The sequence below is a fragment of the Carassius gibelio genome, chromosome B16 (genome assembly GCF_023724105.1).
Source record: "Carassius gibelio isolate Cgi1373 ecotype wild population from Czech Republic chromosome B16, carGib1.2-hapl.c, whole genome shotgun sequence".
In the NCBI taxonomy this organism is placed as follows: Eukaryota; Metazoa; Chordata; class Actinopteri; order Cypriniformes; family Cyprinidae; genus Carassius; species Carassius gibelio.
In genome coordinates, this window is record NC_068411.1 from 14,373,789 (window position 1) to 14,395,751 (window position 21,963).

Here is a 21,963-nt window from a genome sequence, read left to right on the forward strand (position 1 = left end):
TTCAAATTACATTATCCAAGTAAAATAATATGAGAACATTAAAATTATAACTAATGAAATATGGAACCACGTACATTTTCTGTTGGTAGGGGGAAGTAAATTGCTGCTGTACCACTACAGCCACATTGAGGTCAAGTGTATCAAATGCTTATTTAAAATGTCTAGTTTTTCAAGATCAGCCCAGGTAAGTTGTTTATTATGGCTTACTGTCTTACTCATCAAATGCCAAAATATACTACGCTGTCAGCCGATGCTTCTTTTATGGAAAACGTGATCTTTGTGCGCTAACAAACGTATAATGTGTATAATAACTTACGTGCATCATGGATCTGTTTAATTAGCATTATAAATTAGATCTATTGTAGGGAAGCCTTGAAAATTTGTGAATGTAGACGAGTGTGCTAAATGTGTACTAATGCATTAGTTGACCGGTGACAGATAAAGTAGAGAACGTTACTTCACCCGAAAAAAAAAATAAAAAATAAAAAATAAAAAAAAATATATATATATATATACATATACACACAAATCTGTATGTTATAATTTATTCTGTGGAATACAAATGGAAATGTTAAGCGGGATATTATGGATGTCCCAGTCACCATTCACTTTCATTGCATCTTGTTTTCTTGCATGTTGACTGATCTGTCATCTGATTCAAATCTTCATTACGTTTTACTTCAACTATTAAGGTAGTTATTGCGAATCGATTGTGTTCGGTCGTCGAAAAAAATCAGCTTGCATTTTATAAACTGCTTTCTCTTTTTCCCCATAAGCAATGGGCGACCTTTGCAAGATCCTGGTTACTAATAGACGCTAGGATGCAGCCTCCTGGAAAGATCGCCTCTATGTGTTCAGTTCGTCTTCAAGGAAAGCATAAACCCATTTACCATCCACTGAGTGAGTCTTTCTATTCATCTCCCACCTCATCATCGAGTCATTGTTATGAATTGACTGGCAATGTAAAGTAGGCGAATGGCCACAAGATGGAAGTAAACGACCACTGTTTAAAATATTGGCTGTGCTGCTCTATGTAACCAAAGCAAGAAGTCAAATATTTGTATATGTAAACAAATAGCCTTTATTTTAGTTGACGTTGTCCCATTATGTGTGCTATGCTGTTTCTGTATACTGTAAATGGGATATTGCACATTGTATTTTGTGTTTATTTTAAGGACTTCTGTCTTTAAAAAAAGCACAGACCATCTCTAATGGTAATTTATGTAACACCTAACATGAAATTCTTAATCTTTAATAAGAACGTTTAAAAATTGCAAGAGTAAACATGCTGCAAAATCATTCTCCAAAGCTGTAATCAGGATTTATTTGTATAAATTCCTGACAGGCGTTACAGTTCTTCCCTTGATCTGAATGTGAAAAGCTGTTAGTGTGGCAGCTAATTCCAGAGAGATGTCATGACTTCTGACTCCGACAGGTTCTGGGATTGATCCATTAGTGTGGAGCCGCACGCTGTATGTGCCTGCAGCTCACTCACAGACCCTGCTGATGCGGCCTCCTTCCTGAGACATGCTGGGAGTTTTTAATGAAACTCTCACTCTCTGAGAGATGAATGAGCATAACAGGCCAAGAGATGAAAATTCAGGGCTGTGCAGTTATTCTGCCAGGCAGCAAAATCAGAAAAAGCAATGGCCGTGTTTTCATTTACTAGGTTTGAAGGAATAGATATTTTTGGCTAGAATTTTTTTTTAGTTGTTCAGTTAAACCTGTGTGTAAATGTTTAATCATACATATAGTGTTATATTAGATTCATTTAATCTTCAACAACATAGATGTTCACATTCAGAGAGAAATGATGACACACACAGTCATCAACATTTGAAGTGGATCAAAAAAGTTTATCAAAGTTGTCCTGAGACAAGAACACATTTTGGTTTTATGACAACTTTGATGAAAGGTTTTGATCCACTTCAATGTTGTTGTAAACACACACACACACACACACACACACACACACGATTAATTAACTACAAATTTTTTATAATAATAATTGAATATTTATATATTATATAATTAATTATACAATAATTTTAGTTAACAATAATAATAGTAAAAATTATTATTAAAATTAGTAGTAGTAGTATTAATTACAACAGTGGAATATCTCAAGTTTTTTCCCTAGCAATTGTTCAAGACAAAATACAGAATAAAGAAATAAATTAAGAACAGCGGATGTTTAATAATTGTCTGTACACTTTATTTATTATTATTAATTACAAAATGAATAATATATATTTTATGTGATCATTTTTATATTGAATGTTGCATATCAATGTATACTGTATGAGTATTGTTTGTATGCATTATACATAAGTATAATGCATAATACATTTTGCAATAAAATATATATTAATTTATTTATGTATATCATTAGATTACATGTTTACATTATTATTATTATTATTATTACTTCTGCCAAGTAATTGTTGAAGAAAATGATCATAAAATGCAGAATTAAAAATAAATATATTAAGAGGAGTAGATTTGTTTTTATTATTAGTTTTTTTTTTTTTTGGCAAATAGTAATTATTTATTTTACTATATATATATATATATATATATATATATATATATATATATATATATATATATATATGTGTGTGTGTGTGTATGTATGTGTATAATCTCCCTCAGCAGGGAGTAATGTTAGGAGTTCAAGCAGAATGTGCATCTTTATCATGAATGTATATACATGTCTTGTTCCCAGGTGATATTGGAGACCATGTGGTGGTCATGAACACCAGACACATCGCCTTCTCCGGAAATAAATGGGAACAGAAAGTGTATTCGTCTCACACTGGGTAAACAGCTCTCTCCTTCCACATTCTCTCTCAACTGAGAACAGAGAACATGCTTTTTATAATCTTTCATTTATGCCCTGCTCTCGGCTGTGTTTTCTATGTGCTGACAAAGAGCAAAAAAACAAAAAGGAAATCTGAGATCTGAACCACATGATTTACAATATGCATGGTGCATGTAATAGAAACAATATGCCGCTTTCCAGAATGTGACTTATAGGTCTGATTTGAAAAACTAAAGACCAGCTTTTTCATCCCACAGCTACCCTGGATCATTCAAACAGCTCACCGCAGCCCAAATGCACAAAAAAGACCCAACAGCTGTGAGTATCCTTCTCTAAATTGGGCTTTTGAACCAGACATTTCTCTGTGACAAATTCAATTTTGCAGTGATTTCTACAATAACCGCGTCTCCACGTCACTCACAACCCTGCCACCGGTTCAAACCTGTTCATAATTTGAGTCAAATTGCCTTGCACCTTGGAGGGAGGTGAAAACTGACTTCATTTATTAATTTATGTAAATGATGCCCTAGTGTTTTTTTAATTATTTCAGATAGTGGCAGTTGCAGAGCAGAATATTCCCTCACAATCAGCATGCCACACATTTGAATAATAAATGCAGCGCAGACCCCATATTGCCCAGTTCTCCATCATTCATTCAGTGCTTTTCCAGTCTGTCCTTCACCGAACCAAGAAACTGTTTTCTCTCTCAGCGTCAGAAAGATTTTAAAGTGCTCTTTCAAGGCTCAAACACCCTGACATTATTAAAACAGCAGTCTTTCCAAGCATGTCTGCTTCCAATATACCCCCCTACAAGTGTCACCTGTCGCGGATGCGCCCGGATTGAAAACCCCCCTCTCCGTCTCTCTCGCAGCCTGTGCTGTGAATCACACCCTTGGCTTTTTGGAGAATTACAAATACCAGGCAGCTCAGATAATAGAAACCGCTTTAAGTCTTCTCGTTATATTCTTGTGTTGGGTTAGGATGGCACTCGATGAAGCGGAAGTGCTATAGATATGGAATATATTAGAGGAAGAATCATTTGTGTGTGTGTGTGAGAGAGATGATACTCCATTACTCAGTTTACCCGGGGTTTAAAATGATAAATTCTAGTGTTTCTTTCTTTGTTCCACTTCATTTATAGTGTGATGCAGAGTGCATATCCTTACTCTCTCTACTGTTGTTCATCTCCTTAAAGTAACCTTGACCGTTACGTTCCACAGTGACAGTCAGAGCCCATCCATAGTCAAGGCACGCAAGCTGCTGACCCTGAATGCGTTTTCTTTTGTGGGATGCAACTGAAGAAGTATAGTAGCTCAGAAAAAGCCAGCTCAGATTCATCCCGCGCCGTTCTCCATCCCCTCCAGCGTTCTGCTCATTCTCTGTCATTAACAAGATGAATGCTTGACTTGGGCTGAGTTATTCCAGTCGAGGGGGGAATGGATCCGGGATAATTGTGGATAATGATCAGAGGGAGGTGACGGAGTGCTGAAGAGCGATCACCCCCTCAGACAGCTTTCATCCATCAAACATCTACCAGTCAGAGGAGAGAGAAACAATCCCTGATTAATGTTCCGATGAAAGAATGATGGGGTTGGGTTGGTGGTTTGTGGATGGTTGGATGACGGGTCAAAAATTCGACACTTGTGAATTCAGGTGTTGTGGTGTAAGCAAAGGGACTGAGATTTATAATTTAAATTGTTACTAGTTCGCTTAGTATATATTTGAATTTGAAATTTGACCACTTTTACTTTTTGGTTGTGCAGAAATACACAACAGACACATTATCCACCCTTTTTATTCCACTAAAAAAGAAAAAAAAAAGAAAAACATTATTAATTATTCATGTTGACCTTTAATAAATTAATTTCAATAACTGTAAAAAAATTAATAATCGTTTATTGTATTTCATATTATTAATTTTTACTGTGTTTTTGATCAGTAAAAAGCATATTAAAGGTTAGGATAGGACAATATTTGGTTGAGAAACAACTATTTGAAAATAACATATTGAGAAAATCGCCTTTAAAGTCGTCTTTAAAAGTACTTTTGTCTTTAAAGTATTACTAATCAAAAATTACGTTTTGGTATATTTAGGAAATTTTCTAAATATCTTCATGGAACATGATCTTTACTTAATATCCTAATGATACCCATACAATGTATTGTTGTCTATTGCTACAAATATATCCTATATATATATATTTATATGTGTGTGTGTGCGTGTGCATTGCTATAATAACATGTATAATTACTATAATTATTTGTTTAGGTGTTATTTATTTATTTTGAGAACGAGCAGAAACCGCCAAGTTTCCTTTAGAGGGACATTGACTAAATTTGTGGCCAAATCTCTGGCCTGTTTTTTTTTACTCCACAGATCATTAAACTGGCTGTGTACGGGATGCTTCCCAAAAACCTCACCAGAAGGACCATGATGCAACGGCTTCACCTCTTCCCAGATGACGTAAGCTCTCGGTTGACGCTCTGATTTATGCTCGTTGATGCGCTGTCCAAAGCTTGACATGTTTGGAAAGGAGAAATGTGTCCGTGTGTTTGATGAATGTTTCAGCAGAGGATGGGATGTATCCGATTAAGCAGCTATATAATACAATACATCAGCTGCAGAAATAGTCAAATTACATAATGGTAATACCCTACTGCACAATCACGTCATAATTCATCCCACCTGAATCCATTTGATAAATAAATGTTTGAACACAAAGTTAGTTTTTGGTTATATTATTATTTCTGGAAATCAGATTGTTCTGTGAGTTACAGAACCCGGGTGGAAATTTAGACAGGATCCAGTCTCTGATCACAGTTCTGCAGTAACGTTTTGACACAGAAGTGTGTCTGCAATAATACAATAATACAAATCATTGTGTTCCATGTCAGGCTCTTCCTGAGGACATTCTGAAGAACCTGACAGAAGAGCTTCCTCAGCCCAGAGAGATTCCTCGCAAGCTCAGCGAGTACACACAGGAGGAGTGTGACGCTTTCCCCATGCTCTGGACCCCGTGAGTTTGTTTGTCCCTTTTTGAGGTCTTTCTCAGCCCCTTTGATCAGATTTTGAGCATAGCCGAGCTGTTGTCCTGTGCGGACGGTCTGTGAGGGAAAGGGGGGCTGGCAGCGTGCTCATAAAGAACTCATATTTAATATCCATCTTTGAAGCTGCACTTTTTTCTGCATGGCTGGTTTGCTGGTCCCCACACTGCAGACATCCAATCAGATTTATGAGAGCCGAGTCACCGGCTCCGAGGCCAGCCAATCACACACTGCCTGTGAGGTCACAATGGGGAAACTTTGCACACTCATTTTTTCTAGCTACTTTTCTGATTATAAAGTGGACTGGCAGTTTATTTCTTTAGAGTGGTGTTTTCCAGCTTTTTGGTGTGTTTTGGACCACCACAGCCCAATAAACAGGGTTCAAGTACCCCTTTATTGACACCAGTATTATTTTGGGGATCTTTCATTCAAGATTCAAGATTTTTATTCGTCACATACACAATTATATAGAGCATATATAACCAGCAGTGACTCAGGTCATCTCCATGGACAGTGCAATTTTTAAAGAAAACAACACCGATGAAAATATACAAAAATATAGCTATGAAAGAATGAAATAAAAGTAAACGATAAAAATATAAGAATAAAATATAAAAGATGTATATTGATGAATTAAATATGGAACGCAAAATAATGTGCATGAACGTAAACTGTAGTCTTAAATATTAAGATACAAAGGGATGTACAAGAGGCATTTTTATGTGTTGAAAACAAGAAAAGTATACTTTTATTCAGTAAGGATTCATTTTATTCATCAGTACAGTGGCATTAGATATTTATATTTTACTGAAAAGGTTTCTAGTTCAAATAAATGCAGCGTATTAGCATGATTTTTGAAGGATCGTGAGACACTGAAAACTGTATTGTTGGCTGCTTTGCCATTACAGAAGTAAATTACATTTTACATTTACATTTTATTTCAATAGAAAAGAGTTATTGTGAACTGTGATATTTAACAATATTTAACAGTTTTTACTGCATATACTGTATGATCAAATAAATGCAGGCTTGAGCATAAGAGAGAATTTTTTTTTTCAAAAACAGAAGAATTTACTGAACCCAAGATCTTAAACAATAGTATATATATATATATATATATATATATATATATATATATATATATATATATATATATATATATATATATATATATATATATTAAGTACCCTCTGTGTTACACGTGCTCATGTCAGAAAGACTTGTTTTGGAGGTCAAGTGCTGTGTATGACATACTTGCCTCCTGAGATGATTTTTCTGCCTTGTTTCGTGGCACACATGAGATCATCCAAGACATTTCATATCACTTGAGATTGTTACCACTGCTGTTAAACGCCTCATAAACCCTTTACATATGTGCAGCTTGTCCCGCAACTACAGTCAAAAAATTTCCCATCCTGAGTATTTCATTGGCACAAATAATCTCCCCCTGACTTATATTACTTCTGGACTGAATAGACAAAAGTTGTGGCATAGAAGCACTTTTTTCCCCAAAATTTCTCAGCATCCCAACATTTTTAATACATGGTTTGTATTTGTTTTCCAAATTATAACATATTATTGACAAGGGCATTGCTCTTCCTGTGACCTTTAAATGAACCTTTCTGTGCATGGCACAGGTGACTGATGAATTCATTATAATCGATATCATACAAGTGCAGTCAGATGAATCTCAAGGTATGAAATGAAATGCCTTTATAGGTGCTGTAGAAGATATTGAGATTTGGGAGCTGCAGTACTACTGCGGGAGGTATAAAAAGATTCACGAGTCAGAAGTTGTGGTGCGGCCCGGGGCTTTCAGCTGTCTCGCTTCAGCTCAAGGAGATTTAGCCGCTCTCATATTCTGTAGATTTGATATTACTTTAGTGTTAAATCACTGAAGATTGAAAGGCAAGTGAGACGCTTCCTCAGTTGGATTTAAAGGTAAGCAGTGTTCCAGCATTTTTAAAGGCAGTTTGTTGTGCCAAAAAATGTACACAGAAAACTGATAAGTAGTTTTACTCCCTAAGGAAAAGCAGAGGGCTATTACTCTTCAAAGTGGCTTGTTATTTTCACTTGGCAAAGGATAAGTGACGGCAGAATGTTCAACTATATATTAGGGGTGCTCCGATCACGATCGGCCGAATTAACCGCTGATTAGAGAACCGGCTTTACTGATGAGATGCGCAAAATGATCGGCCGATCGTGATCGGAGCACCCCTACTATATATTCCCTTCTTGTTAGATACAGACATTTGGTTCATTAACTCTAGTACTTTTCAGGAATAAATATTTGAAGAAAAATAAAGAAATCCATTGACCTTTTTAATAATAAGCTAAATCAGTTTGTTGAAACGGTGTTTAAACATATTTAACAGCTATTCAGAGTCTTTTCAAATTTGGCATAATGCAATAGGCCTATATACACTCATCGGCCACTTTAATAGGTACACCTTTTTAGTTGCTTGGTTACACAAATTGCTAATCAGCCAATCACATGACAGCAACTCAACTAGATTTGGTGAAGAAGACTTGAAGTTTAAACCGAGCTTCAGAATGGAGAAGAAAGGGCATTTAAGTGACTTTGAACGTGGAATGGTTGTTGGTGCCAAACGGGCTGGTCTTAGTATTTCAAAAACTGCTGATCTACTGGGATTTTCATGCACAACCATCTCTAGGATTTACAGAGAATGGTCCAAAAAAGAGAGAATATCCAGTGAGCAGCAGTTGTGCAAAAATGCCTTGTTGATTTCAGGAGGAGAATGGGCAGACAGGTTAGAGATATTAGAAAGGCAACAGTAACTCAAATAACCACTTGTTACAACCAAGGTATACAGAATACCATCTCTGAACGCACAACACCTTGAACCCTGAAGCAGATGGGCTACAGCAGCAGAAGACCACACCGGGTGCCACTGCTGTCAGCTAACAACAGGAAACAGAGGCTACAATTTGCACAGACTCCCCAAAATTGGACAATAGAAGATAGTCAAAACATTGTCTGGTCTGATGAGTCTCGATTTCTGCTGCAATATTCAGATGGTAGGGTCAGAATTTGGTGTAAATAACATTAATTCATCAATTGAGCAATGTTTAAACGCCACAGCCTACCTTAGTATTGTTCCTGATCATGTCCATCTCTTTATGACTACAGTGTGCCCATATTCTGATAATGCACCATGTCACAAAGCTCAAATCATCTCTGACTGGTTTCTTGAACATGACAATGAGTTCACTTTACTAAAGTGGCCTCCACAGTCACCAGATCTCAATCAAATAGAGCCGTTTTGAGATGTGCTGGAACGGGAGATTCTCATCATGGATGTGCAGCCGACAAATCTGCGTTATGCTATCATGTTAATATGGACCAAAATCTCTGAGGAATGTTTCCAACACCTTGTTGAATCAATGCCATGAAGAATTAAGGCAGTTCTAAAGGCAAAAGTGGGTCCAACCCGGTAATAGCGAGGTGTACCTAATAAAGTGGCCAGTGAGTGTATACTAAACATTAGTAATATAAAGTAGCATATATATTTATATAATACACATACATATTACACATTCTCACAATTAGATGAGTTGTGTTGTGGTTCATTCACTAAAAAGAACCAGCTCGTAAGAATCAGCTGACCTTTGATGCTTTTGATTCACTTAAAATGATTGACTCACAAGAATCAGTTGTTCGGGATTCTAAATACAGTAGATGATTTGGGTGCTTTCGATTCACTGAATTAACGCAACTCATAAGAATAAATTATTCAAAAATCAGACCACACTGGTTGCTTTATCGGATTTTATCATTGATAATCACCGTTGTGCTATAAATTCAATTTCACTCTCACAGTAAATTTGGTTGTGATGTTCCCAACCCTTATTACGTATATGCAAATTAATGCAATTACTTGCATGATTGTGGAAGTCATTCACAAATCCTCAGGTTATACATTTACCAAAGCCAAGGCTTTATTGTCAGTGTTAGAGTCTATGTGCAATTATTTTTTTACACTATAAAAGTCCTGTAAACCTCTCATGATAATTCATAGTGTCATGTGACAGACTGGTTTTCTCTAACTGGAAGTTAAGTTCTAAATTGTGCTTCAGATTAGGGTCAAGTGTTGTGTTTTTGTGTTTTCTAGTTGATCCATTCCAGGGTTCTAGATCAAAAGTATGTGTGTGGTTGTTAGTTTGGGTTCGCCGTGTGATGCCCACAGTTCACATTCCTCTCAAACGAACACTGAGGCAACCAACGGTGTCTATTTCTACCTATTTTACCTTTCTACCTCTATGGCTGGTTTTGTTTGTAGTCCCCGTTGTATTATTTCACACAAGCCGATTCCTCCTGAGGCGCCACATGGAGCGTGTAATTAAAACATATCGGCGGGAAGGAGGCGACAATGTGATAATGAGACGGGCAGATCTCCTGTAATTAAATTGGAGTAAAGCAACGTGATGTTTGTTTGGTAACATTCGATTGGCTGGTAAGCTGGCGAGTCAAAACAATTTTTTCCTCAGCAGTCTGACCACAGCTGTAGTAAATATGAAATTAAAAAGATTGTAAATTTGACTTGCTTCAGCATTTGTAAGGCATTAACTGCCTGGTAGTTTGATGTGTCCCTAGGCTCAGAGATTTTGAGAGGCATTGCTTTATTTAATGTGGCTGAACTACAGCTTTTCCCTTCTGTGCCAAGAGGTCTGAGAGTTTAACCTTATTTCACCCCTCAAGCGTCTCGCTCTCGCTCTCTCTCTCTCTGCATACACTATCTTTTATGATTATACAGCAATATGCAAATCTTTAAAAATTTTATCATGTCATTTACATTTCAGAATTAAATGCACAGCTGACGATGACTCGGCCGTTTGATTTAAGCGTCATGCTGCAGTTATTATTTAACGTGCTTGTAAAGGCCCATTTACACCGAGAACAACAGCTATATAAAGTTTTTTTTTTTTACATATAAATAACCAAGTATATTTTGGCCTTGAGGTCTTTTAAAAGTTGAACCTTCTACTCGATAAGACATGGCATAATTTAACTATTTAAAGCAGTGTTGATTTAGTGTGTGTAACGGTGGCTCTACATACACACAGAATTCAAGTCTAACCTGATATTACCTGAAACATTGGCTCGATTCTTTTGCAGCCTTGTAAGTACAAGTATTTCCTTCTGGAAATGTAAATCCGCTTGGTTTCATTCTCTTGTAATAGAGTTGCTCTAATGAGAAACTTGGCTCCCAGCATGCAATTGGCTTTTTTAGAGTTCAGTCAACAGTGAGATGTCGTCTGAAAATAATGAAAGCTCCCATTATTATTGCACTCTTGGAGATGATTTAACTGCTGAATTAGTAGGTGGCATGGTAATGGCTAGTTAACATTAATTACAAGGACTTTCAATGTTAAATGATACAATAAGTTCAGCATGAAACTTAGTTTCTAATTGATTATTGAACATCTCAGCTGATCTGTTCAAGGATGTGAACTTGTATGTATGTATGTAACACGTCTTCTACCATAATCGTCAAAAAAACCTGATTGGTTCGTATCTGGCATCTGTGGAAATACATCACATTCAGACAAAGAATGCCTGAAGTCATCTGAAATACCAGTAGCTGACATTTAGAATGTATTTATTAACTCAATCAGGTCCTTGTTTGAATCCCAATCTCCGGATTTGCTGAATTGCCAGTTGTTATACCACAGTACAGCACAAATATGCCGTTTTGTATGTATGCCAGTGCCTCGACAGCACAAACGTGAGTCTGAGATTCCTCAGATCTTTATGTTTCTCAGACAGTGTTTACCATGTATTATTTAAAAACCCAGAAAAGCAGTTCTCTCAGGTCTGTCTCTAAATGATGGAAATGTTCAATGATTCTGAGATGTTAGATCAGTCTTGCCTTATTTTGGTAGGTTACATTTTAATTAAATCTGTTGGATTTCATGTGATTCATGTAACTCTGAACTGATGGTGTCTTGAAAAGGCACTTTTATTTACTCATCTTAACTAATTTTTTAAAGTTTGCAATGAATTTTTAATGTAGTGTTTAATTTTTAAATACAGTTATCAGTAAAAATGTCTAATAATCACTTGTGTAAGTGAATGTAGGACATGAAAGTGGCAAATAATCGTGTTAACACAAACTTTTAACATCATGTTAAACCTGAAGGCTGGCAGGCTAGTAGTTAAGAGTGTGCAAGTACCAGACGGAACCTATTTATAAAATATCTTAAGTTATATATAGCCTTAAATCACAGACATATTCCTTTTTTTTCTCCATTATGATTCAAACTGCGAAATGCCCTTCAGTGTTGGACATGGTAATATCAGCAGTGATCAGATGCCATCATCCTGAGGCAGTGCTTACGATGGTGACAAGGTGACACTGTTGTCATGGTGATGGATGTGTCTCTGAGTGAGACCCTTAATGTGGGTCAGTGTCATTACTCTGTGGGCCCCTGGGCCCCTGACCCCTCTGTCCATATTTGGGTCTGTCTCTGGCTGGACAGTGACGGGGTATTGAATTTTTAACCTTGAGATGAAATTTCCTCAGTAGCAGATGGCATACCTACATGTGACATCATGGATGCACTACTGTTCAGCGGTTTGGGGTCAGTAAGATTTTTTCAATGTTTTTGGAAGTTTCTTTTACTCACCTAAGCTGCATTTATTTGATCACAAATACAGCGAAATTTGAGATATTGTGAATAATTGTGAATCCACAGCTCTGGCATGAAACTCTAGATGGTGCAGTCTGATAGGTCTAATTTAATTTGATATAATGACATTATCACATGGTGCAGCTGACTGTTCTTTTTTTTTTTTTTTAATTAGTAGCCAATGAGCTCGCTGCTCACCATTCAAATATTTGGCTACTACTTGCTGTAGCAGTTGCAGCAAGTTTCAGCAACCCTCCACCTTCCCCAGCTCCACCTGTATAGATCTGCTGTAGACCCAATGAATTTGTGTATGCTATAGGGGGTTTTATATATATATAGCATAGGTTATTTCCGAGAGTTGTCATGACCAAAATTAAAATAACTGAATTTAAAATTAAAATAACATATTCTTACGTTATGTTAATACATTTTAAAACGTAATTAATTACATTAAAGTCATTACTCCATTCTTCAGTGTCACATGATCCTTCAGAAATCATTCTAATATATTGATTTGGTGCTGAAGAAAAACATTTCTTCTTATTTTCAGTGTTCAAAACAGTTGTACTGCTTAAAACTTCAATTTAACATGTCCTTGGTGAATATAGTAATTTCTAAAAGAAAAACTGACCCCAAACTTTGCAACAGCAATGTCATTTTTTACAGTTTCTATCTATAACACTGAAGTTTTAACTAATTGTCATAGAAATGAGATGAAGCACTATGGGATGTCACGTCAAATTATGCATTGTCTCTCTGCCGACATTCTTAAATTGCTATTACATGAAATAAGCACAGTATTTTGATCTTTTATGCATACATTAAGGGTATAGTAATCTAAGCCAAAAAACTTTTTAATTAAAAATGTAATACCGATGGAAACAGATCATTCAGTAATTTTTATTTTATTTCATTTTATTATTTTTTTTTTTTTCCAGATTCAAAGTTAGGGGTGGACCTGTGCAACTATCAGCTTTACAAAATTGGCAACCCTCAATTAACTGTGATCATGTATTTGTTTACTACAGTTTGTTCAAATAAGTCTGGAAGGTTTCAATTCTGTTTCATTGGTCATTAGCAACCATTTCAATCTTAAGAAGGCACAATAATGTGCTTGAATACTGACTTCACTTTTCTGTCTATTGTATGTTCACAGGCCAGAAGACTACAGGATGAAATGACCGTCACAAAGCAGTTTCCCAGATCTTCCATTTAAGTTTGTCCAGGAGTTTGAGACTTGGAAATGTTTGTCTATTTTTTTTTTTGTTAATGTAAAATAAATTCTCTCAAAATTATAAAAATAAATTTGTCATTTAAGCATGAACATATACCTAATAGAGATCATTTCTGGATAATGTATATTTATCTTAACCTCAGCCAAGGCAGAGAATCAGTGGGACTGCGTTTGGTCGTGACTGTGTAGTATTAGAGCTCTGATTCATTGGCCTTTGCTTGTCCTGCAGATGGCTTTAGCAGCCTCTCTGAAGCCTGATCCAGCTCTAATTCAACTGCTGCTTCAGTCTTAATTAACTTCATATGGCTCTGTAAGCCCTTTCTGATGCTACTTTGGCCTGAAATCTGCTTAACTCATTGTGTTAGGATGGAAACGAAACGCCCTTGTTAGTCACTGCTGCCTTTTGCGATGTTGGCACCGTCACGTTTCGTTTTTTTAAGTAAAGGTAAAATTTAGTGGGCTTGTAAAATGTGATTTAATGAAGAAGGAACTTCAGAGCATGTTCCATTAGTTGAGCTCATTAACCAAACCTGGTTATTAAAATGAAAATCTGTTGTTTTTAATGTGAAATAAAAAATTTTTTATCCATTTTGGGTGAGCAGTCAGCACACAAAACAAAAAAACCACAAGGGCCAGACGAGACATCATCTCGAGTCATTGTTGCAGTACAGTTTTATTGGTTACAAAAACAAATTATAAAGTAAAAATAAATTACTTTGTAGATTCAAAGGTCTTGTGATGAGTCTTTCCACTGGCACCCGCTTTCGTTCTGAAAGGACGGTAGACCACAGGCCTAACTCTAACTCTCCAGGTCTCTTTCACAGTGAGCAGACCCATTGGAAACAGGAGCACAGAGACACGGAAGGATGCCATGCTGAGCTCTTCTTTTATACAAAAACACTTTGAGAGCTTTCACTGCATCCCCTGCATGACACTTCATCTTACATCTCACAGACCATATGTAGAGGACGTTCACATAAATGTGTGATAATACGGTTACGATCCCGACAAATGTGTGGGGTTACAGAGGGTGTTACTGTGAAGTACTGTACCAGTGAAAAATGTTGCCATTATGTTCGGTTCATTAATGCATTTTTAAGTGTGAGTGTTTAAGAATTCAGCTTCTCATAAATAACTGCTAGTGATAAGAACATCAAAAGCATCAACGGAGGTATTTTATTTTTTTCTCTAAACAAAATAACTTAATAGCCAGTTCCAGATAACTGCAAAACGCTGTAAACATCTGTGAAATTTGTAACATAGTAGATCACCAATTTGCACTTAAAAAAATACATAAACTGTACACACAGCCCCATTATCATTTACAAAAGATATGGAACACACAATTCAACTGCGCTGTGAAAATCATTTTGTTAATCAGCATTTTTTTGGGGTTTTCCAGTAATAATATCTTTCTTATATTATTTGTGGAACAAAATATTGGGATTTATTCGTATTACGTTTATTTTTCTTATAATTAGCAGATTTTTCAGCATAAATCTAGATCAAATTAAGTGAGGCTAATAAAATGTGATCGACTAAATGAATGCAATATTTATTATTATTATTATCATTATTATATATCTTGGGAAAATTTGATGTAAATGTGACCCTGTGAGCACAAAACCAGTCATAAGTAGCACAAGTATATTTGTAGCCATAGCCAACAATACATTGTATGGGTCAAAGTGATCGATTTTTTTTTTATTTTATGCCAAAAATCCTTAGGATATTATGTAAAGATCATGTTCCATGAAGGTATTTCAGAGAAATTTCCTACCATAAATATATCAAACAAATTTTTGATTAGAAATATGCATTGCTAAGAACTTCATTTAGACAGCTTTAAAGACGATTTTGCACCCTCAGATTCCAGATATTAAAATAGTTGTATCTCTGTCAAATATTGCCATATCCTAACAATTCATATACACGTGTGTGTATGCGCGTGTGTGTGTGTAATTTTATTTATTTATTTATTTTAAGTTGTGATATTTCTACTGGACAACCAGACAAAAAATACTGCTTGGGAATTTTTTTTTTTTTCTTTTTTTCTTTTTTTTTTTTTTGCAGTGTTCCTTCTTTGATCTTGCTTTTCATCTCATTGACTACATGCAGCCTCACAAAAGACAGAAAAGTCACTTAACATTTTCTAATCTTCTCCACAAATCCACCCCAATAAGGATGCATATAGCAGGCACTTTTCGGATTTCCCTCAGTCCTATCCTGCAGGATATTCTGATGAAAAGTGTTTGCATGTGAATGGTCTGTTTGCTGGGGCTGGCCACCCGAGCTATTCGGCCTTCACTTGCACTTCTGACTCATTGACGCTGCCTTCTTCGGCCGTGCTGCGGGAGAAGCGACCAGTGCCAGGTGACCTCATCCCCACCGTGTCACCAGGGTGGGCGGGGCCGAACCTGGCGGCACGGGGGTCAGGATAGCTGGGTTGATAGTACTGAGGAGGGTAGGCATGGTAGCCACCGTAAGGGTCCTCTTCCTCCTCATCGTTGTTGTAGTTGGTGGCGGGGCCATAGTTTTGGTAGGGGTCGGAGGGTAACTGTTGTACTATGGGAACATGGGGGAATTAGATCGGTTGCCATCTTTTTCTGTCACCACCACCAAGTGAGCAGGCGTTGAGTTAGCGAGAAAAGGAAAAAGCAAAGAGATAAAGGCAGAAAATTAAGTCAGAAAGGTAGAAGAGACTTCTACCTTAGTTTAGGAGATTAGCTTAGTTTAGACAAAGGGAAAGAGGTTTAGCATTAAAACTACACCATCTAGCTAAAAGAAAGTGAATGTTAATATTTCATTCAAACATTTACTATGGTGACAGATTCATTTTGGAGATCTCTTAAGGTGCATTGTAGCCACCAGCCAAGCAGCTGACATTAAGACGAACAGGAATGGTAACAGATGGCTTTCTCCGGGTATTATAGATTGATTTACAAATAAAAGTTATTCGATGGTTACAATGGTTCCATGAAGAACCTTTAACATCCATGGAACCATTTCAAAAAAAAAAAAAAAAAAAGGTTCTTTATAGTGGAAACAAGTTTTTTTTAATTAAGAAAATGCTTTTTACACAATAAAAAAAAGGTTCTTTTAAGAATGGTTCACCAAAAGAAACGTAAAATGGATTTTCTGTGGCTGTGAAATCCTGCCTTTGGATCCTATATTTTTAAAGGGGTCATCAGATGCCCATTTTCCACAAGTTGATATGATTCTTAAGTGTCGTAATGAAAAGTCTGTAACCTAGTTTGGTTAAAATTTCTCAATAGCACTGTAAAACAACACTTTTTTACCCTATTTTTTACCCTTTATAAACAAGCCAATTTGTAGCATTTTCCTTTAAATGTTAATGAGCTCTGCTGACCCCGTCCCTCACACCTTAGCCTCAGAGAGACTGCTTACTTTGGTCCAGTCCAGTCTGTGCTGAAACGCTACTGTGAATCAAACTATCATGGGAGGGGCCTGTCTGTGTGATGTCATCTGAGATCGCCTCAATTTGAGAGAGGGGCAAATATTTTAGAAGATTAAAAAAAAACATTGGGTGGATTTTTTCTTCATTATATGGTGGTTGTGTACACACACTGTAAAAGTGCATGTAGCATTCGATGACCCCTTTAAGAGTGTGGGTTTAAAATTTCTCAACATTAATGCCAGAAAAGGTTGAAAACACTTTAGTTTGTCTAAAACTGAGGTATGCGCAGAAGGGTTAAAAAGGCATGGGGCTTCAATAGTGGTGACATTTTGAGAGTTGAGGAACCAAGTACATGGATTATGGAGTTTGGGAATGTGTGGAAAAGACCCTCCCCAGACACAGTCTTTGGTTTTGGTCCATGGAAGGAGGTGGGATGAAGAAATGGAGGGGAGAGATGAGAAGAGCAGGTGGCTCTCTACTGGCTCTCAGTAGTCATTCTCATACTGCGCTGGACCTTCACATGCAGGTGTGAGAAAGTGAGAGGAGAGAGACACTGCGGTAAGTGTGAGCTCGAAATAACCAACAGGATGCTCTCAGCAACACCTTGTCTGCAAGACTGTAATCTTTACATAGTGGCACTTCAAAAGGAGAGTCAAGGATTCTCAATAAGGCATTAAAATCTGGTCAATACACATAAAACTTACATTCTCTCATTAGAAATGAAGTATTATCCCAGAGAATGAGGGCTGAATAAGTTACAGAGCAATTTGCAATACTATTAAGCTGGGTTGCAAGATTTTATGCTGACTGAAAAGCTTGAAGCTATAACCTTTATAGATCTTAAAAGTGTTGATGCAGTATTTCATCTATTGAATGGAATATTACACTGTCATTTAACGGCCTTACATGGCAGAAACCCCAGAGAACATTAGCGTTATTTTTTTCACAGTACAAAACTGCAATAATATGCGAGGCGTTGGGTAGAAAGCTTCGCTATGATCTGATAAATCAATTATTTAAACGAGTGCTGTCCATTTCTGTCCAGCGATTCTCATATTAAAAGCTGTAATTCTGAAATCTTGTAAGCACACAGCTCACTCCTATACTTTGATAGCATTTCGACTCCATGAGAAATTTATAAGTAGAATAATGGTTTGGGAAGGGCTAGTTTAATTGGATGAAAATCTCTGAGTCAGACCACAAGCTTGTTTAAAGCAATGGGTTTGCCATTCATTAACAGTTATGGAAATGAAATCTCAAGCGAGAATGTGCGAAGCACTTCGAAAGGCCATGGAGAATAACAGTATGGGAGATTGTGTGCATGTTGTATGTTCTCTCATCCGTTTTCTGTATGGTGATTATTATCATTGAAGCCTGAAGCAGACTTAAACCCACAGCTCAATGAGGACTCGTCAGGGACGCTGGTACCAGACTAACTTTATAATTGACTTTCAGATGTTCAGTATCCATGGTTACCTTGACAACTACATGCAGATTTCATTCACTAACTGGGCATATGCATCTATTTTTGCCTAGAACTTGAATTTTTTCATTTGTTTGTCTATCTATCTATCTATCTGTCTGTCTGTCTGTCTGTCTGTCTGTGTCTGTTACATCCATCCCTCTTTTTTACTGTCATATCATATTGTATCATACCATAGCATATTGTATATCATAGCCATCCAATAATCTGTCTATTTTATAGAATCCATTCATCCACCCATCTGTCTATACTGTCCATCCATCTACTCACCTAACTTTTTATAGAGTCCATCCATCCACCCATCTGTCTATAGAGTCCATCCATCATCCATCCATCCACTCACCCATCTGTCTAGAATCCATCCATCCACCCATCTGTCTATAAAGTCCATCCATACACCCATCAGTCTATAGTATCCATCCATCCATCCATCCATCCACCAGTCTGTAGTGTCCATACATCCACCCATCTGTCTACAGAGTCCATCCATCCATCCACCCATCCATCTACCCATCCATCCACCAGTCTGTAGTGTCCATACATCCACCCATCTTTCTACAGAGTCCATCCATCCACCCATCTGTCTATAGAGTCCATCCATCCATCTACCCATCCATCCACCAGTCTGTAGTGTCCATCCATCCACCCATCAGTCTATAGAGTCCATCCATCCATCCACCCATCTGTCTGTAGAGTCCATCCATCCATCCATCCATCCATCCATCCACCAGTCTGTAGTATTCATCCACCCATCCACCTGTCTGTAGTGTCCATCCATTCACCCATCTGTCTACAGAGTCCATTTACCCATCCATCCATCTGTCTGTCTATAGAATCCATCCATTCACCCATCTGTCTACAGAGTCCATCCATCCATCCACCCATCCATCTACCCATCCATCCACCAGTCTGTAGTGTCCATACATCCACCCATCTTTCTACAGAGTCCATCCATCCACCCATCTGTCTATAGAGTCCATCCATCCATCTACCCATCCATCCACCAGTCTGTAGTGTCCATCCATCCACCCATCAGTCTATAGAGTCCATCCATCCATCCACCCATCTGTCTGTAGAGTCCATCCATCCATCCATCCATCCATCCATCCACAAGTCTGTAGTATCCATCCACCCATCCACCTGTCTGTAGTGTCCATCCATCCACCTGTCTATAGTATCCATCCATCCATCTACCCATCCATCCATCTATCTGTCTGTCTATAGAATCCATCCATTCACCCATCCATCTATGGTATACATCCATCCATCTACCTACCTACCCACCAACCTAGCCCCGACAAGTTTTGCTTTCCAAGTAAAAAAATACAGTTGGATGAATTTCAATAAATTTTGTTTATTACTTTCTAATTCAAAGGCCAGTACAGTCTGTTTGCTACTTCAATTCAAATTCAGGAAGGATGGTGGATTTGGCTGGAGGTGTTTTTTATTCGGGTTTGTCAATACTTGTGGGCGTATATTATTCTAATTACGTCATTTAGAATAATCTGCATTCATCAACATACAAAGAAATATGTGAATCAAAATATATGTGAAAATTAATGAATAAGACCCACTGGATGTTCCTGACAGAATAAAGTTTGAATGAAACTGAGAATCCTTGACAGATAGAGAGAGTTTGGGAGAGAGAGGATGAGAAGGAGAGGATTACCTCCAACGTTGTATCCGACGCAGGAGTTCTGGTCGCAGTAGCCGGGGGGTCCAGCAGGACCAGGGCTACCAGGGATACCTGGACGTCCTGAGGAGCCTTGAATTCCAGGTCTCCCTGGAGGGCCCTGACTTCCTGTCCGACCTTCTCCAGGAGGCCCTGAGTGGGATAAGACATTGGCCATTAATATCTGTCTAAAAAAAAACCTGCTGAACTCCACACCCAAAGTGTGTCTGGATTCCTTCCTCGCAAAATACAAGTTTTAGTCTTTTCCAGTCCACATCCTTCTCAGATGTCACTGGCTGTTACAGCTATGTTGCTTCAGTGAATCTCATTTGTGAAAGAGTATTGATCAAAGCAAAAATTAACAGCGAGTGGACGCTGACATTTTTCAAAGTCTACCAACCAGCCGTACTGCAAAAATCAATATGAAAACATTTCTCCCTGACCCAAATATTGTTTCAATATCTGCTTGATATTCTAGACAGAAATCAAAGGAACCGAAAACAGATCAAGATGTGTGCAGAGGTTATTAAAAGTTTGAAGTTTTCTTTGACAGAGGACATTTAATAATGGAAACTCCTCTAGTCTATGCAATAAGAAGACAATCTGATTTGAAATTATTTTTTAACTACTGGCTTGAGCACAAAGAAGTCATTGATTTTTACTTAAATGTAAGATTTTAACAGTCTTTCACCTGGGGGCCCTGGAGGACCACGAGGGCCTTGTGTCCCAATCCCTGGACTGCCCTTCTCTCCCCTTTCTCCTGGGAGACCTGTACAAAGAGGGACAGGGATCTGTTAGAACATACTGGATCCTTGTATTCTCTTTCCATGAGATTTAACTTATTCCACAACTTTATAAAACCATTAGGGAATAACTAATTCTGACAGGTCTTATGTGGTTAATCAGTCAGTGGGAGCTACAGCAGAAAGAAATAACTTATTTAAGAGAATGACAATTTAAATTGCAATTGTTTTCTCACACAAATCTATCAGAATCTATCTATAGTATCTTTCTTTCTTTAAGAAGTCAGCATCGGTATTGAAACAGTAAGTGGTTAACGTTCCATTGATCCAATTAACCTCTGTCAGATGCTGTAACTACACCAAAAAGCACATTGAAATGAATGGCAATAATAAGATTTCCTTTAAACATGGTTCATTTGTCCAAACTGTTGTCTCTAAGGGTCTCTTTTTGCCCCACAGGCAGTCTGATCCTCATCACTTCTGAACAACACTGACAATCTAAAAGAGAACTTCTGAATAAGATTCCTCATTATAGGCCCCATGTTAACATAAACAGACAAATATCCCCCCTATGTTATCCCTCATTAGTGGCTCTGTTTTGCTCTGACTGCATCATAACCAGGCTCTGCATGTTCCTGCTTGATATCTGAATGTTTGAGTGCACAGATCCCTGAGAGAAGCAGTAATGATGGTGAAATGTCTCATGCTGAAACCTCAGGCAGTGTGTCAGAGCTCTTCTAAATAAGCACAGGAGACTAAGCAGTGTGGACACTCGTTCATGATAAAGACTCTGGCTGAGAGTTGCTCTTGGCAGGAAGGTCATGCAGATCTAATGCAACTTGTGTACAGTCGTATTCAGGGGAGAGAAAGTTCCTGATTTTTTATTTGTTTCTATT

The 21,963-nt window shown here is 37.4% G+C and overlaps 2 protein-coding genes across 10 annotated transcripts in view; one reads left to right on the forward strand and one right to left on the reverse strand.

The window, feature by feature from the left end:
* Positions 1 to 5: 5 nt before the first annotated feature.
* mrpl13 (mitochondrial ribosomal protein L13) lies at positions 6 to 13,841 on the forward strand. Its single transcript, XM_052577452.1, has 7 exons — positions 6 to 184; positions 777 to 900; positions 2,726 to 2,819; positions 3,079 to 3,139; positions 5,199 to 5,285; positions 5,717 to 5,838; positions 13,674 to 13,841. Exons 1-7 carry the CDS (start codon positions 158 to 160, stop codon positions 13,696 to 13,698), a joined length of 540 nt encoding a protein of 179 aa, XP_052433412.1. The 5' UTR covers positions 6 to 157; the 3' UTR covers positions 13,699 to 13,841.
* A 559-nt stretch (positions 13,842 to 14,400) lies between these two features.
* col14a1a (collagen, type XIV, alpha 1a) overlaps positions 14,401 to 21,963 on the reverse strand; it is a 109,011-nt gene continuing 101,448 nt past the window's right edge. For 6 of the 9 annotated variants that reach the window (XM_052577442.1, XM_052577440.1, XM_052577441.1 and 3 more), the window contains 3 exons: positions 21,016 to 21,093; positions 20,322 to 20,477; positions 14,401 to 16,316 (listed from right to left, as the gene is read on the reverse strand). In XM_052577442.1, the coding sequence (XP_052433402.1) occupies positions 16,045 to 16,316; positions 20,322 to 20,477; positions 21,016 to 21,093 (506 nt within the window). In that variant the 3' untranslated portion in view covers positions 14,401 to 16,044. Of the gene's footprint in view, positions 17,684 to 20,321; positions 20,478 to 21,015; positions 21,094 to 21,963 lie in introns of all 9 variants that reach the window. The other 3 variants (XM_052577446.1, XM_052577444.1, XM_052577445.1) reach the window with 3 other exon arrangements.

Bases quoted from the DNA above. Each gene is read 5' to 3' on its own strand.
- mrpl13 (XM_052577452.1), top strand. From the start codon at position 158: ATGTCTAGTTTTTCAAGATCAGCCCAG. The intron at 3,140-5,198 runs GTGAGTATCCTT...TTTACTCCACAG, and splicing joins ACAAAAAAGACCCAACAGCT to ATCATTAAACTGGCTGTGTA. The intron at 5,286-5,716 runs GTAAGCTCTCGG...GTTCCATGTCAG, and splicing joins TTCACCTCTTCCCAGATGAC to GCTCTTCCTGAGGACATTCT.